We start from the raw sequence: 16972 nt of genomic DNA on the forward strand, positions 1-16972 counted from the left end.
GCTCCTGTCATACCCCGCTGCAGCCATCTCACGCTGTATGTGCTCATAAACCGGTTTGGTCCTTGAAGCTCTCTCCAGTTGACTTTGTACCTCTGCTGAGGACCACAATGCCAGGAGACAGGTTGTCTCCTCCAAAGACCACTCAGACCGCTGCTGCTTGGATTTCACCTCCATACTTCTCTGTAGCTCCGCGTTGGCAGACAACTCTATAAAAAACAAGAGAACAGTGCTTTAAAAAACAAATGTGTACAATAAGTTATGTTGGTAGCAGGGATTCCATTAGCCGTCAATTGACAGCTTTTAGCCGGTATTTGTTGCCGTGGGCCGGCAAATAAAAAGGTCACCGGCTCAAGTGGCCGGCTGAAAATATGCCAGATAAATAAATTCCTTATATAAAATAGCCTAATATTGTGTGATCTATAGCCTAAGTGATGCTGCCAATAAGCTACCACTTAAATAGACTTACATAATATTTTTTCCGCCCCCTGTTATGTTGAGTGTTTGGTGAAAAAGAAAAATATAGCAGACGCTTTCTTTACTGTAGCGCGCCATTCAAAAGCCGCACACGCAGCATCAGTCCTGCCGGCCAGCGCTGGACCCACTGTGACTTGATGCAGGAGGAAACCCAAATGTCAACAGACATCCCTTGCTAGGCCAGTCCTTTTTTTAATCTAGATCGTGCAACGACAAGTACTTCAGCCGAGGCCAGCAAGACGGCAGGAAAGCGTCAAGCACCTGCTATTCTTCCTCAAGAAGAAACAGAAGCGTGCCTGCCGCCGTCAAAAGTGAAAGAGACCCGACGTAGGCTGTCAATTTAGCAGAGGTAAAAAGCCTTTTACATCGGGCGAATCAATCAATCAATCAATGGCTCGCGCTTGTTGCCCGACACTCGTATGATGAGGAGATGAATCAAAATGCTTACCACAAATAAAGCCAAATGGGAGCCAAGAACGAGTGCAGGAGAGCTAACACAGGTGCCAGGTATGGAGGGAGATTAAGGTGCGTAGCCTATTGCTGGAGATTCAAGTTGTGCGCTGTCTGCACTGACACTGTCGCACTTATTACTTTTAGCTACGCTGTTTTTTCATCAAGGCAATGTCCAGAAGATATGGGTTCATGAGTGTCTGCAAATGCAGATAGGCTACAGTAGGAGCATGCATGTTGTCTGTTTCAATAACGAAAGCGTCCTTACCGAGAACGACGTGCCTGTTGAATGTCGACCAATTAAATATTCTTGCTGCAAAATCGGCTTCTTAATGATAACACTGGAATAAAGATGATCGACTATAGAGGCTATAGAGAAATAAATTGAATCAAAACGTTTATTTAGGAAACAATTTGGCTATTTTATAACATCCTTTTTTAATAGTGGCCGGTAAATATTCGATATGGCCGGAATTCTGGAACGTTACCGGCTGCATTGGTCATCTGGAAAAATGCCTAGCGGAATCCCTGGTTGGTAGGTGAGCATAGCACCATGTTGTAATGTTTTTGTTTGTTTTTTGTCTAAAAACATTCTTCTTCTTCTTTTTTTTTATTCTTTCCATTTGAATGTATTCATTTACTTGTCTTGTCTTGTTTTTTGTCTTTGTTTGTTTTTAATCATTTAAAACCAAACCTGTACAATCGACTGGATGTGGGATTAAGTTCATGGGGTGGGAGAAAACAGTTTCTTTTCAGATCAAGCACTCACATGGTCAATGTCGCTGTTACATTATATTCGTACACACAGTTTATTTGTTCTTTGCTTGGGTGTGCACACCCAATTGTTAACGGCACTGAACCGATGTCTGAAAAAGAAACAATAAAAAAACTATATACCAAAAACACCCTTACCAATCATGTGATTTCCAAGTTTGCTCCCTCATTTTAAAACATAACCAGCAGGAACCAGCCGTGGAACACGGGACAGATTGGACATTGTCCCAGCTCAGAGACCAAGATTGCTACACTCCTTTACCCCATAACCCAGCCAGTACACATAAAGCCATCATCGATCAGGTTATAGAGACATCATTCTCCAGAGGCTGGATTACAGGGAAGGAAAAAGAATTCTTATCTATTCAATGTCCAATCTGTCCCGTGTTCCACGGCCTCCCCAAGATCCATAAAACACTCTATAACCCGCCACTCAGACCCATAGTGGCTAGTATAGGCTGCCTCACTGAACCTCTGTCACAATACCTGGACTTCTTCTTAAAGAAATTTGTCATAAACCTCCCTTCTTTTTTAGGGGATACCACTGATGTATTGAATCTATTAAATTCATTCAATACAGACAAAGAATTCCTACTGGTAACCTGTGATGTACAAAGCCTATACACCTGCATCCCTCATGATGCTGGCCTAGAAGCCATGTCTTACTATCTGGACAAACGCCCTACAGAAACACTACCACCAAATGAACTACTGTTAACCCTCACAGAAATAGTCCTGTCACATAACTACTTCCAATATGCAGGTTCCTATTTTCTACAGAAAAGAGGTGTCAGTATGGGCAGTGCCTAACCATGGGCTTTTGGGAAGAGAAACACATTAATAATCCAGCCAATAATCAGTTCCTTCCCCATATTCTTCTTTGGAAAAGATACATCGATGATGTCTTTTTTGTCTGGACCGGTACCACCTCAGAACTCAACGACTTCAGTGATTACATCAACTCCACCACACAATACCTCCGTTTTACTATGGAACATTCCAGTGAGAAAATCAATTTCCTTGATCTCACCATCTATAATAACGGACATGGAGGCCTATCCAGTACCATCTACCGCAAACCACTCAGTAGGAACACCCTGTTGAGAGCAGATAGCCATCACCCGAAACAATTAATCAAAAACATCCCGGTGGGTCAATTCCTCCGATTGAAACGAATTTGCAGCACGGAGGATGAATTTATTCTTAAGGCTGGGGAGATGAAACAGCGCTTCTCAGACAGAGGGTATGCCGAGACTGACATCGCAGCAGCCTATGAAAGAGCTGTGCGCACCCCGAGAACCCGCCTCCTCAACAAAACTGTCTGTATTACACCCGTACAGCCACGCCTCTGCTTTGCCACTGAGTTCTCTCCCATCAGCGGATGAAAAAAGGCGAGACACGCACAATCCAAAACCTGTATAGGGCAGGTGCAGAGCTCGAGGCAGGAATAGTAGAAAAAATGAAGCTTGCACACTGCAAAGGCTCCAGTTAGGTGTTTTTATTTGACACCGGTGGGTTACGTTTCGGGCAGCATGCCCTTCCTCAGACAGTGTGACATAGGAAGACGCCATCTTAAATACATGCATGGAACAGTCACATGATGCAGTCAAGTGGGTCAACTCGGTCATGTGACAGGAAAAGCTTGGATGAAGAAAGTTACATACAAATACAATTATACATTGTGATCAAAAGTGAAATTAGCACAGTTATGGTATATTGGCTATACTCCCAACTTTTATGTGGACAGAATCAAGTCTGACCACAGAGAAAAAACACACATCTCCCACAAAATGGGCCTGGGCATCCACTAGAGCTGCCCAGGATGACAGTATACAAAAATAGAAATGGAACAATACAGATAATATATTATACATAGCAGATAAAGCAGGACAACTCACATATGCATTGTACTGCTAATTTGAATGAGTTCCAAAGTGGTATTAACTCATTGAGTGCCAATGACGACAGCTGTCGTCAATTCAAATACTGACGTAGAGTGCCAAAGACGACGATTGTCGTCAATTGCGTTTTTTGACGGTGGGACGTGGATCAATCCCTGATACATCTCTGGTACAACTATTGTAGCTATTGGAGGTCTATAACCTATTTTACAGAACCCTTAGGTGGCGACAGTGCTCTCCAGGTTAACAGAAAGGCAGAGAAAAACAGAGAATAAGTCGTTGGGGAAACGGAAATCGCATCGCATCCGTATGCATCGATATGCATGAAGCGTTTTAACGTTAGATGCGCCTGCAGCAGCCAATCTGCTCCCACAATTGAGCTCCTCCATGCCCGCTGCGACAGCCCATTCGCATGATCAGCCGTGGAGTTGTTTATTATTCTCAACTGGAAGCATAGGAGCCGGTGACAAACACACGCGGAAACGCTGTAAAAAAGCTGGATGTCGCGCATAGATGGTCGCGCACCCTTCACAGTGCAGAGCAAACTCAGCAGAGAGCCACCTCCCATAAGGAGGAGTGTGCAGTTGAGGCGGGGCGGGCGGGGCGGGGCGGGGGGCGGGGGGGGGGCACGCAGAGCAGCACACAACACTGACCCAGACAGACCCAGGCAGCAGGACAGGGTTGGCAAACGCAAGCCAGAATATCCGATGCCCACCAGCAGCAAAGACCAGCAAGAAGCTGCAACCAGCAGCGCACGCAGGGGCCAGCGCTGCTGGTTGCAGCTAAAAATATTATTCTGCCAAACAAAATTCCCTGGCCTTCACTGTTTTATTGAAGGAAATAATTTTTGAGGTGTGACTACATCAGAAAATTAGCTTCAGAGTCAGTGATGTGTTTGAAATGTAATTTCACAAAAGGGCCATTATCTCAGCTTCTAGAAAAAAACTGCTCTTTTTTGTTAAATCAAGCTATCTTCTCCGGCTGATAACGAAAGAACGGAAAATGATATCAATAAACCTGTTTTTGCTGATGATAGAAAAGAGTCTCATCGTTCTTTTTGCGTGTTCATTGTTTACATAGTAATATCACACAATATTCTGTGGGCCTCGAGAAATCACTGAAAAAAGCTCTGAAACTCTGGCACTGGGAGCGTCCGTTCTCCAAAAGTGGCTGGCACTCAATGAGTTAATGCCTGAATGCGAGATCTGCATATGTGAAGGAGATATATATATATATATATATATGTCTCCCATCAATGGAGCCATCAAACAGATCATGGTGAAACACTGGCACATTCTTCAGTCGGATCCAATCATGAAGTCTCTCTGTACTGATCCCCCCGAATCGCCTTCAGGCGAGCCCGATCACTGAGAGACAGGTTAGTGCACAGCACCATGACTCCACCCCCCTCTACTCTCACCTGGCTACCACCCCCTCCCTCGGGTTTCTACAGATGTGGCCACTGTACTCATTGCTCAAACTCCTCCGACACAAAACATTTCCTTCACCCCTGGACTGGTAAAAAATATCCAATGAAGTCCTTCATAAACTGTAGTACCACACATGTGATCTACATGTTGAAATGTTTGTGTGGGAGTGTCTATATGACAAACCAAACGTGCATTAAAGCTCCGCATTGCTGAACATAAAACGGCCATACGCACCCAAAATCTGGACTATGCAATAGTAAGACATTATAAACAAGCCCACCATGGCTCAGTCGCCTCCCTTAAGTTCTGGGGGATAGAGAAAGTCTCTTCCCCACAGAGAGGTGGCGATATTGTCACAAAACTGTTGAGGCGTGAAGCCTTCTGGATTCATACACTGAATACGGTGGAGCCTAATGGACTTAATGATGAGCTCAGCCTCTCCTGTTTCCTCTAAATGTAAATCTAAATGTACTGATATTTGTATTGTGTTCCTATGTTCAAATATGTAATTATATTTTATGCATTGATCCCTTATCCCCTCCCTCCCACCCCACCCCCCTTCCTAAGTGCTGTCACAGGATTGGCTTATTAATTGACCACCCCCCATCCCGTCTAACCAATTGCAAACTGCCTTGTGTATTGGGGAGGTATATTTAAACTGGTGTCATTCTGTCATTCCTGTTTGACCCTGATGAAGACGCGTTGCGTCGAAACGTTGGTGCACTTAGCCTATTAAAAGAAACCTTCTCACCAGTGACCCGTGTGCTCCAGATTCTTCCTTTATTTTGTGACCTGTATTATGGTTTATATCTGACCTTTTTGTCAAAACTGAGCTAGTCACAGTCTATTCTATGAGTGCCTGTTAAAGTCGAACTGAACCCGTTCGTCACGTGCATATGAGTCCGTTTCAGACTGAAAACATAGTTTGTCTAAGATGACAGGTTGAGAGGCGGGTCATAGTATCATGTCGACAATTTTATTTGACCATTCTGGGGACTGGATTGGGCTTTGGCCAATCCTGGCGTGTTCCGCCTCCAAATCGAGTGGGATTCAGTGTGTTGTGGCGCTCTCCTCGGGAAGAGCCTTTTGACGGGAGGTTAGTGGCTGAGTGGAGCTTAGCGAGCCGCATGGCAGCCAGCTGCGTTCGTGTTGCCGAGCGGAGAGTGCAGTACGTCGGCCTGGAATCTCCGAAGTGCGACCCCTGACAACCAAGCTCTCGGATGCGCGTGCCATTATCGCTGCTGTAAATACGATATCCCTGGAATCCAGTTACATTTCTTTGCATTCTTAGAGATTATAGTTTTTGTTTTTTGTTCATGTTTCTAACAATTGGCCAAGTTAGTAGTTAGTTTATGCGATAGGAATTCTGCCAGATGACAGGCACTAGGTGCCATTTTCTACTTCATTTGGAAGAGAAAATTATCCTGAAATGAAGATTTGATTGACAGCTGCATGTCGTGATATGATTGGTTGAAATGGGGTAGAAATTTGATAGTACTAGGTGACGTCAGCAAACTGTACATTACTGTTATCAATGAAATCTTGAAAAATGAACTTTTGATGTGGAAAAAGTGTGAAAAACTAAAGAAATTTGATTGTTGTGATTTTCTTTGCATACATTATTAAATAGGTGCACTGCATACCCAGGTATTTGAACTAAAAGAAAATAAGTCATTTTTGGGTTCAGCTCGCCTTTAACATAATTATGTGTGGTGTTATTTTTTTTTTTATAATTTTTTAGTCTGTAATTTCTAAAACAATACCCATCTCCATTTAACTCATTGGATGCTGAACACTTTGAAGCTATCTCTCCTATTTCTATCTAGAACTATCCTGGAGGCAGATAGAACTTAATTCTCACCATTTGTCACAGTACCATAGAAAACAATAGATTAACTCATATTTACCTCTGTAGGTCACAATAGTCCAAACCATGGGATAGCTGGTCGTCACACTGTAAAGAAATAGCAGTCCACTTCAGTGTTTTGTACAGTTGTGTTCACACTTGATGTGTTCCGTACCGGGGGCACCTTTTCAAGTGGACCAGGGAATCGTTATTGTTGTGTCAGCTTGATTTAGCTGGACATATTATATGTTGAAGCCCTCTGAGACATGCTTGTGAATTAGGGCTATACAATGGGCTATACAAATAAACTTGACTTGAACGGTTCGCTGTGTGCCCCGGAACGCAATGTTGATCAAACGAACCTGGGGTCAGTTCAGTTTGTGTGCTCGTGGGAGGAGAGTGTCTGATGATGGGCGACTCGGTGAGGAGACAATTAGGAACATGCTATTTCGTATCCTGTTTTTAAGACAAATATCATATATCTAGAGTATGTATAATACAAATACTACAATAAGCACACATTAATGTTAGGAAAAGGCGTGTGAAAAAGGTGTTTGTTCATAAGGCCAGAGAGGTACGAGTGGATCAATTTACCACAAATAATGCACTCCAAGCTTGAAGTCCAAACGTGTTAGCTAACGTTAGCTTTTGTTACCAAGGAGGGCTAACGTTAGGTGTTGGTTAGCGAACGCTAGCTAACTTAACTTTAACGTTTCTAGAACGATGTGAGGAAACTAGTAGGTTAACATTACCGTTAGCTCGATAAACAACAGTTGACAGGCAACAAGGCAACAATGCATTCTTCTTCTTCTTCTTCTTCTTCTTCTTCTTCTTCTTCTTCTTCTTCTTCTTCTTCTTCTTCTTCTTCTTCTTCTTCTTCTTCTTCTTCTTCTTCTTCTTCTTCTTCTTCGTCGTGTGCCAAAAATGTTGCACTACTGCCACCTGCTGGGGCTAGTTACCTCCTACAATATCCAACAACCACAGCCACAAACCACAAAATGCATTTGTATTAGTGTTTATATAGCCTACGTATAGCCTATTGTGAAGGTATGCTGGAAGTGAAGCAGTCACCTCGCTAAACGGGCCGTAGGACGTCCGTAAGCAGATCTATACCTTGATTGCGTCGGTATATAATCTTCGTCAGAGGATTAGAGCTAACGTTAAATCCTGGAGCAGGAGTTCCTACACGGCTAGTCTCGGCTCTCAGACGTTTGGAGCTGCGCCACCAAACGGATTAAGACTGAGGGCTGAGTCTACTACACGGCCGTTATCCCACCTGCTTCTACTTCTCAGGTACGCTTTACTCACTGTGTGCACGGATATAATGTTTAATGACTCACATTCCTGATATCCACACAGGACCCACTTCGCTAGATGCCATCAGAGCCAATACTAACTTTCGGGACTCCGTTGCTTAGCAACGGTTGCTTACCTGGTTGCTAATAGACAACTAGTTATAACTGACTGTTAGCTAGTTGCTAACGTAACCGAATGGATTGACTGTCATGTGTCCCTGTTGATGTTTACACATTGCCATGGAAACAAGTAAACGAACATTCAATGCAACATAGTATAATGATATTTGTCTCTCATGACGTGTGCCATTCTCATTTGGTTTATTTGTAGCCTAATTTTTTTGAAGTGCATCGCTTTGAAGGGCAAAATCAACAGCATTATGGCCTATCTCATAGGTAGCTATCCCATACAGAATGGGAAATTATATGGGAACTTCTGATAAGCTACTCCAGCCACTTCAGCCAGATCGTTCAGATTTTCTATTCTAAAACATGTAGGCCTATTTGGCTGATAAAATACAGAAAGTGACTGAATCCTACTAGAGACCAAGATAATAGGTCGGTATTATGCTACACATAAAACGTTTTGAATTAAACAAGCATTAAGCATTGCATTGCTCACCTTGTCAAATCAGCTCAATTTGGTCATTGATTGAAAAGGTGATTATAAGACAGAGCCATTCCACAAAGGGCAGGCCACTCAAAATTGAACCATATTAGCAAGTGTGACACATTTCCTCACAGATGACCGTAGGCTACATTCCCACACTTGAATGAGCCATTACACTTTTCAAACAAGGATTTTTGTAGTAGCCAGGACAGCTGAGTACACTCCTTTCTCCCACGTTAAGGCGAGTGGTGGATTAGGGGAGATGATGTCACCTCACTTTAATTTTTTTAATAAATCAACTTTCAATGAACTTTCACAGCCTCAGTGCAGTAGCTATACAATAAGCTCCTTTTGGTGTATCATATTTTACCAGGACCTTATTTAATGGGCCTGCCCTGACCTTAGTGTTTATCATTTGGAGGAATTTTCTCCTCTATCCCCCTGGTTCAGTAATAAATTGCCTCATTCCACGTTGGATATAAATGATGATGATGATGATTATTAAAATTAAAATTCTTATTATAATGCTTAGATTTAATTAACCTCAGAATTTCTTTCTTGATCACAATTTCTGTGAAGTTTCTGATGTTGCTCAAATGGAATGCTCTCTGGCAACTGCGGAGGAAAACTATTTGCACCCAAGATCGTTTCCCTTATATGGAAAAGCAGAAACCTCTCATCTTGTTTTTTTTCCATTTATAAAGGGATGTTTTGTTGTTGAGGTTTGTACCATTCAAATACAGATGGAGAGTGTAAACTTGCTAGTGTCCCAAAGTTATATGCCCGCCTATGAAATCATGCTTCTCCTGTCCAAATGAGAAAAGCAACTGAACTTTCAACATTTTCAAACCTAAGTTAAGATTAGAAAACACTGCTGGAATTTTCCATAGTGTCATACAGGGTTCCTGAATACAGTATGAGAAGCACAGAAGATCATCTGGATAAAATAGTTTCAAAAGTGAATGGATGATTAAAAATGTAACAAATGAGTGAATCTTTATGATTTGCATATTTGTCTTTTCAGGACATAACCCTCCACCGATTTTAATGCCTCCCTCGAAGAGCTCTCATCACTGGGCTGTGTCAGAGTTACTGGGACAGCGGAGGCTGTTAGGGGTCGGGGCTCTGCTGGCATGGCTTGTCCTCTTCCATCTCCTTGTGAATGTTTGGCTCCTCTGCATCTTCACCAGTCTCTTGGTGGTTCTCGGAGGTTGGCTCGGGTCCCGTGCTGCACTGGATGCGAACAGCCTCCTCCACTTGGAGCACTTTTTGCCTCTCGGTAAAGTTTATCCAGCTCTTCCCTCACCTGAACACGAATGGCGGTTGGACCATGAGATCCACAGCGCGGTGCACAAAGCGGTGCGTGACTTTGTGTCCTCGTGGTACCGGACTCTGGTGCCAGAGGAGACGGGGGAGTTCGAGTGCATGGTGCGGAACTCCATGCTGGAGTCGGTGATGGAGCTGAAGGAGCGCGCACGGAGGCTGGACAGGAAAGCGCTGGTACAGAGGGCTCTGGAGCTGTACGGCTGCCACCTGCAGAGCTACATGACGGCCAGGGAGATGCAGGCGGCGCAGAAAGACAGTCTCAGCCTCTGGCAGCTCTACAGCCAAGCAGACGCCCCTCATGCAGCTGTGAGCAGAGCAGCCACTGAGCTCAGTTACTCCAGAGCTCTGGTGAACGTGGTCTTGCACGTGCTTGTTCCATACCCTCACATGGAAACCAGGACTGGAGGCTACATGGTGGCAGAGCTCATCACCTGCAATGTTCTTTTGCCACTCATAAGCAGGGTGTCCGATCCTGACTGGCTCAACCAGACCATTGTAGACATATTCACCAAGTCCAGAGAACCACAGGAAACCAATGTGGATGAGCTCCCTGCAGCAGCTCTATACAGAAGTCAGATCCAGCACGAGTCCTGGACCACCTGCCTCTCGCTCTCCTCGGATCGAGCAGGTCTCACCGGCAAAAGCTCCTCTGACCTGGATGACCTGCTCTGCCAGAGTCCCATTTATACCAGGGATTCCTCGCAGAGCAGCATGGTTAGCCTGACCAGCGCTGGTAAAGTAGAAAGTTGCCACGGAGGTCTGCTCACACCGTGCAGCGTGAACTGCTTTTATCCAGAGTCCGAGCAAGATTCCCACTCATCAGAGTCCACCATGTTGTCGGCGGAGTCCCTCATTCAGACAGACTCCGAGGAGGACCTGGCAGAGGGCTTTTGCGACTGCGCTCCTCCATCCAACTTATGCAGTGGCATCACTTTGAAGGATGACGAGGCCTCCGGCTGCTTCCGTCCTCTGCGGGTTCTGGGGGTGAAGGTGTTGTCAGAGGAGTCCCAGTGGCCAGCAGGGATAGCCCAAGAACAGTCCCAAGTTTGTACTCCAAGAGGGCTTTGTCTCACCTCCTATAACAGTTCTGCACCTGCTAACATCCAGAATGTGCGAATTTCCAGCACTGGCACTGCCAAGGAACAACGTGGCACCGGCACACATCCCTATACTCTCTACACTGTAAAGGTAACACTTCCTTATTGCATGTTTACACTTGTGCACATATTTAAATATTTAAATAGGTGTTATTCATTGCTTATCCTTCACTAAATACTTTTCTGTTTTATAGTATGAGACAGTAGTCGACTCAGAAAGCACTCTGCAGCCTGTTGCTTATCACACTGTCAACCGGAGATACAGCGAGTTCCTCAACCTGCAAACTCGTTTAGAGGATAAGCCAGAACTCAAGAAGTTGATCAAGAGTAAGAAGAAATCACCCTCTGCTTGAATTGATCATTGCATTACAATATACCTAGAGGGACATTTCAATATCTTTCAATGCTACTGTATGCATTTCAGATGTCAAAGGTCCGAAGAAACTTTTCCCTGACCTTCCCTTTGGTAATGCAGACAGTGAAAAGGTGGAGGCTCGTAAAGGCCAGCTGGATACCTTCCTTAAAGTAGGGATTGAAATCACACCTTCATGCTCTAAGATGAGTGATGGGTTGTGTGGTCCTGTAGTTTGATGTTTGATTGATTCATTTTCTCTAGCAACTAAGCAACATTCCTGAAGCGGCCTACAGTGAGGACATGCAAGAGTTCCTGGCTCTCAACACAGATGCTGGAACATCATTTGAAAGAAAGCCTTTTGTCAAGTCAAGAATAGATAAGGTGAGAAGAATGAAGTGAGATCTAGTGAAAATCATGGACTGTAGATGTAAGAGACTGTTTGTTTCCATCTGATTTAGGGACGAAAGATTACCGGTGATAAAATTCCTGATGGTTAGTATTACCATTTCAAATTTTAATTATCTGTGTTACCATGATTACCGTGTTACTGTGATTACAGCACTTTGAAAAACATGGTAAATACTGTCCATCAACCAAAGTTAGCAACAGTCCCCTAGACGCAGGCACACAGCCTTTATAAATGATTTCAGTGAGTGTATCAGTACTACATTTTGAAAGTTTTCAGCATATTTTAACAATACTAATACTGATAACCGTGATCATTTTGGTCACTATATTCGTGATATGAAGTTTTCATACGGTTTCTTCTCTGATTTATAAAAACACATGAATAAAAATGCATGTGAGCAAGATAAAGGACAGAGCTGCTTGGTCACCCATCCAACTACAATTTCATAGTTTAAATGTGGCATGATGCTGCCAGGACAATCAAGTTCAAATTGATTAAAAACAGAGATGCATGTTCATTTTAAGATTAGAACCAGCTGTACATTCTTAAACATTGTACCATTAGATGCATGGGAAGGTGGAGGCTCTAATGGACTGATTGACTTTAGATATTTTCTTAAAACCTTTTCCTGCAAAGAAGAGGCATTTAATTGTCTCTTGTGTTTTTTTGTCTGACATGACTGCCGTTAAAGATGGTGGGGAATGCTTTAGACACATTCAAGACAGCCTTCCCTCGCTCGGAGCCCCAGAGCCCCACGGAGGAGCTCGACGGAGACGCTGATGGAAGAACAATAGACAGCAGGAAACACAGGTGAGGCAGCAGGAAACACAGGTGAGACAGCAGGAAACACAGGTGAGACAGCAGGAAACACAGATGAGACAGCAGGAAACACAGGTGAGACAGCAGGAAACACAGATGAGACAGCAGGAAATACAGATGAGACAGCAGGAAACACAGGTGAGACAGCAGGAAACACAGATGAGACAGCAGGAAACACAGGTGAGACAGCAGGAAACACAGATGAGACAGCAGGAAACACAGATGAGACAGCAGGAAACACAGATGAGACAGCAGGAAACACAGATGAGACAGCAGGAAACACAGATGAGACAGCAGGAAACACAGATGAGACAGCAGGAAACACAGATGAGACAGCAGGAAACACAGGTGAGACAGCAGGAAACACAGGTGAGACAGCAGGAAACAGGTGAGACCGTAGGAAACACAGATGAGACAGCAGGAAACACAGGTGAGACAGCAGGAAACAGGTGAGACAGCAGGAAACACAGGTGAGACAGCAGGAAACAGGTGGGACCGTAGGAAACACAGATGAGACAGCAGGAAACACAGGTGAGACAGCAGGAAACAGGTGAGACAGCAGGAAACACAGATGAGACAGCAGGAAACACAGGTGAGACAGCAGGAAACACAGATGAGACAGCAGGAAACACAGATGAGACAGCAGGAAACACAGGTGAGACAGCAGGAAACACAGGTGAGACAGCAGGAAACACAGATGAGACAGCAGGAAACACAGGTGAGACAGCAGGAAACACAGATGAGACAGCAGGAAACACAGGTGAGACAGCAGGAAACACAGATGAGACAGCAGGAAACACAGATGAGACAGCAGGAAACACAGGTGAGACAGCAGGAAACACAGGTAAGACAGCAGAACACAGGTGAGACACAGGGGAGACAGCAGGAAACACAGATGAGACAGCAGAACACAGGTGAGACAGCAGGAAACAGGGGAGACAGCAGGAAACACAGGTGAGACAGCAGGAAACAGGTGAGAGCGTTCTCTCACTCACTCTCTCATGACTGATGAAATGGTCAAGGACACTGTGAATTGGCTGGCTTCTCTCATCTTCTCATGACACCGAAAGTATTTTGTTTTGACCATGTTCTTGTGGTTTTGTCTTCTAGTATCAGGAGGCTGCGGTTCCCTAGCAAAATTGCCCCGTCTCTCAATATACCCGACTTACATCCCAAAGTGACCTACTGCTTTAGTGAAGGCAGCACTGTAAGTTACCAGCTTACCATATTTGCCATATTTGCTTGTCAGTTAATCAACAAGGCATATCACTGTGCTTTACCTGTGGCTGTCCAGGTGCTCAATGGCATGTCGCTGTCTGGGCTGGAGAGCTTTATCGAGGAGCAGGAAAGGCTTCTGTGTGAGCCCAGCGGGAGGGAGAGCGAGGAGGCTAAACAGAGGCGCATGCAGCCCGGCAATGACATGAAGACATCATGGAAAACACGTGGCACAGGTGTGTTTCTTGGTCAAAGACACTTCTTATGGAGCTCTTTAGACTGATATGATATTCACTGCTGTGAATCTGAGTTATCCATAGCTTGAGTAAATACAGGGATGCATTTGTGCATTCCATTTGGTCTAGCCCAGAGAATAGATGTAACTCTGCATAACCACTTGAGTGCAGTAAGACTCCACTTTTTGTGGAGGCAGTGTGGACCTTATTGTGTTTTGTGTTAGCCTATGTCTATGCATTATGTTTTTACATGTTCTTCTATATGTTCCAATCTGTGTGTGTGTGTGTGTGTGTGTGTGTGTGTGTGTGTGTGTGTGTGTGTGTGTGTGTGTGTGTGTGTGTGTGTGTGTGTGTGTGTGTGTGTGTGTGTGCGTGCGCGTGCGTGCGTGCGTGCGTACGCGTGCGTGCGCGTGCGTGCGTACGCGTGCGTGCGTGCACGTGTGTGTGTGTGTGTGTGTGTGTGTGTGTGTGTCTGTGTACTGCAGACACAGCAGTGGCAGATGTGGCTCTGAACATCCTGTGTCTGCTGATGAAGGACCAGTGGAGCTGGCTGTGCACTGAAAACATACAGAAGGCCATTCGACTCCTTTTTGGCACCTTCATTGAGAGGTAGAATAGCTGTCAGTGCAGTTTCCAATAGATCACCAGTATTGTGTATACTGTACATACATCTGTGTTTTACTAAGAATGGATTTATTCATTGTTTGATTGATTGATTGATTGATTGATGATTGATTGATTGATTCATTTAAAAATGTATACATGGACAAATTGAAGTGATGTAATTTGTTTACAACATGATCCGTAACACCAGACCTATTTTACTAGCATTGAGATTTTGACATGCATTCGATTATATTTCCTTCATACAGCTGAACATCCAGATGCTGGGTCCTTTACCAATTTAAAAGAGTTTCTTGAGGTCCTAAGAGGTTTGTAGCACTTGAATGCTGCATGATGATTGTCCAGAGTACCTTCTAAAACATTTTGTGTGTGTGGAAGTAACCTATCTGTATTACTGCATTGCATTTTCTTTGGAATCATTTGATTGAATTCTATTAGACTTTGATCTTGTGTTGACTCACTCTTTGGTCCTTATCACTGGAAGTGTCAGCATATTTGGGTAAGCCATAGGAGAGCTGGCAGCCCCACTAAATATGCCAAAAGCCAGTGCTGCCTTTTTGGCACCAACATCTCCTAATATTGGTTGACTCTTTCAGATTTGATGGATTGTGAATGTAGAGTCTTGGACAATCCTTTATTTAATAAGCACAACATAATAAAACACATTTTGATTGCACTAAATTACTTTTATAGTGCTAATGGAATTTCTGTAAGCCTACTATGTTGCTGTCTGGTCCTCTATGTTATTACTATATTGGTCTGCATTCTTGCGTTTTTACATTATGCCTCTGAGACTTTTAAGGTTCATGTTCATAAAAAGCAAATGTATGCTCCTGCAATGGTGTATAGAGATTCAAGCAGGGCTGTGTGGGTTGCTTACGCTTGTGTGCATCACTTTCCTTCTTTCTCTCAATCAATGAATGCATGTTTGCATGTATTTATTTTAATTGGTCTTTTATATACAGTGGCTGATAGCCAGTAAAACAACAGCAGACACATAAGCACACTTTTGTATTCAATTGTTTTGACTTGCTGTGCCCCTTCATATCAATCTCAGATGGCTGGATGTGGGAGTGGCTCACCTGACCACTGCCCCCTGTTGGGTGATTTACCTGCAAGTGATGCAGGAAGCTGTATGGCCAGGCGGCGTGCTGCCCGCCCAGCCGCGGCCGGAGCGCAGTGCCGCACAGAGAGAGGAGAGCAAGGAGCAGTGCCTGGAGTGTCTAATGCAGCTGCTCCCAGGTGTGTTTGACCACAGAGAACAGAGAACAGGCTCTTTTAATACTGGACTTTAATACTATTTTCATCTGCTTGGCTCTTGAATCTGAATTGGTCCTTTCTGCTGCCTCTGTATTTGCGTAGAGCTTATCACTGACATGCTGGGCGCTGAGAAGTACAGGCTGAGTTTGGAGACCATGCTGGAGTCTTTACAGGACCATCACATAAACAAGTGAGGCAGAAACCAAACTGTACAGCAGATCAGAAACCAAATTGTACCAGCAAACAATTCTATTATAAGCTGAGAACTTACTCCAGCTATATTTATATTACGATTTATAACTCCAGATATCCATATGAATATTTCCTATATTCCATGCCCAGTGTCACATTTTTATTCATCACTGATTTGAACCCATCATACCCCCTGTGACTCTGTGTAGGCATCTGGTGTACTGCATCTGTGACCTGTTGCTGGAGTTCCTGATTCCCGAGTCGTGCGATGAAGCCTTCCAGAGCGCGCTGCTGCACAGCCTGGCTAAAGACACAGAGAGGACAGATAACCTTCACATATGAACTGCACATGGTAAAACTGTCTCACTGTTGTCAGCATTTGATGGATGATGTGTGATGTATGGGGGTATTAGTTAAGATTGGGATGCATGTATAATCAATTGCCATCATAAACAGGCAAGTGGTCCAGCAAAATACCCGTAGGCAAGTTTGGCATGGGCTCTGTTAATTCTGCCGTAGCTCACGCCAAGATGAAGTCAACTCAGATCAAAGATAATCAGGAAGGTTTGAGTTCTTTTATAATGCCAAGTTGCAATCCACAGAAGAAAGCTTTCATTACAGAAACGCTAACAAATGAACAGCCGAAAACATTCTTTAAC

At 44.1% G+C, this 16972-nt stretch overlaps 1 protein-coding gene across 1 annotated transcript; it reads left to right on the top strand.

The window, feature by feature from the left end:
- Positions 1-9827: 9827 nt before the first annotated feature.
- snx19a (sorting nexin 19a) lies at positions 9828-16655 on the top strand (the record flags this gene model as incomplete). The annotated part of the gene is made up of 11 exons (XM_083641155.1): positions 9828-11294; positions 11398-11530; positions 11628-11728; positions 11820-11939; positions 12659-12777; positions 13903-13993; positions 14081-14237; positions 14723-14846; positions 15919-16103; positions 16224-16311; positions 16523-16655. The coding sequence occupies 11 exons, from the start codon at positions 9828-9830 to the stop codon at positions 16653-16655; spliced, it is 2718 nt and encodes a 905-aa protein (XP_083497281.1).
- Between the last annotated feature and the right edge of the window lie 317 nt (positions 16656-16972).

Source organism: Poromitra crassiceps (assembly GCF_964638095.1).
Source record: "Poromitra crassiceps genome assembly, chromosome: 1".
Classification (NCBI taxonomy): Eukaryota; Metazoa; Chordata; class Actinopteri; order Beryciformes; family Melamphaidae; genus Poromitra; species Poromitra crassiceps.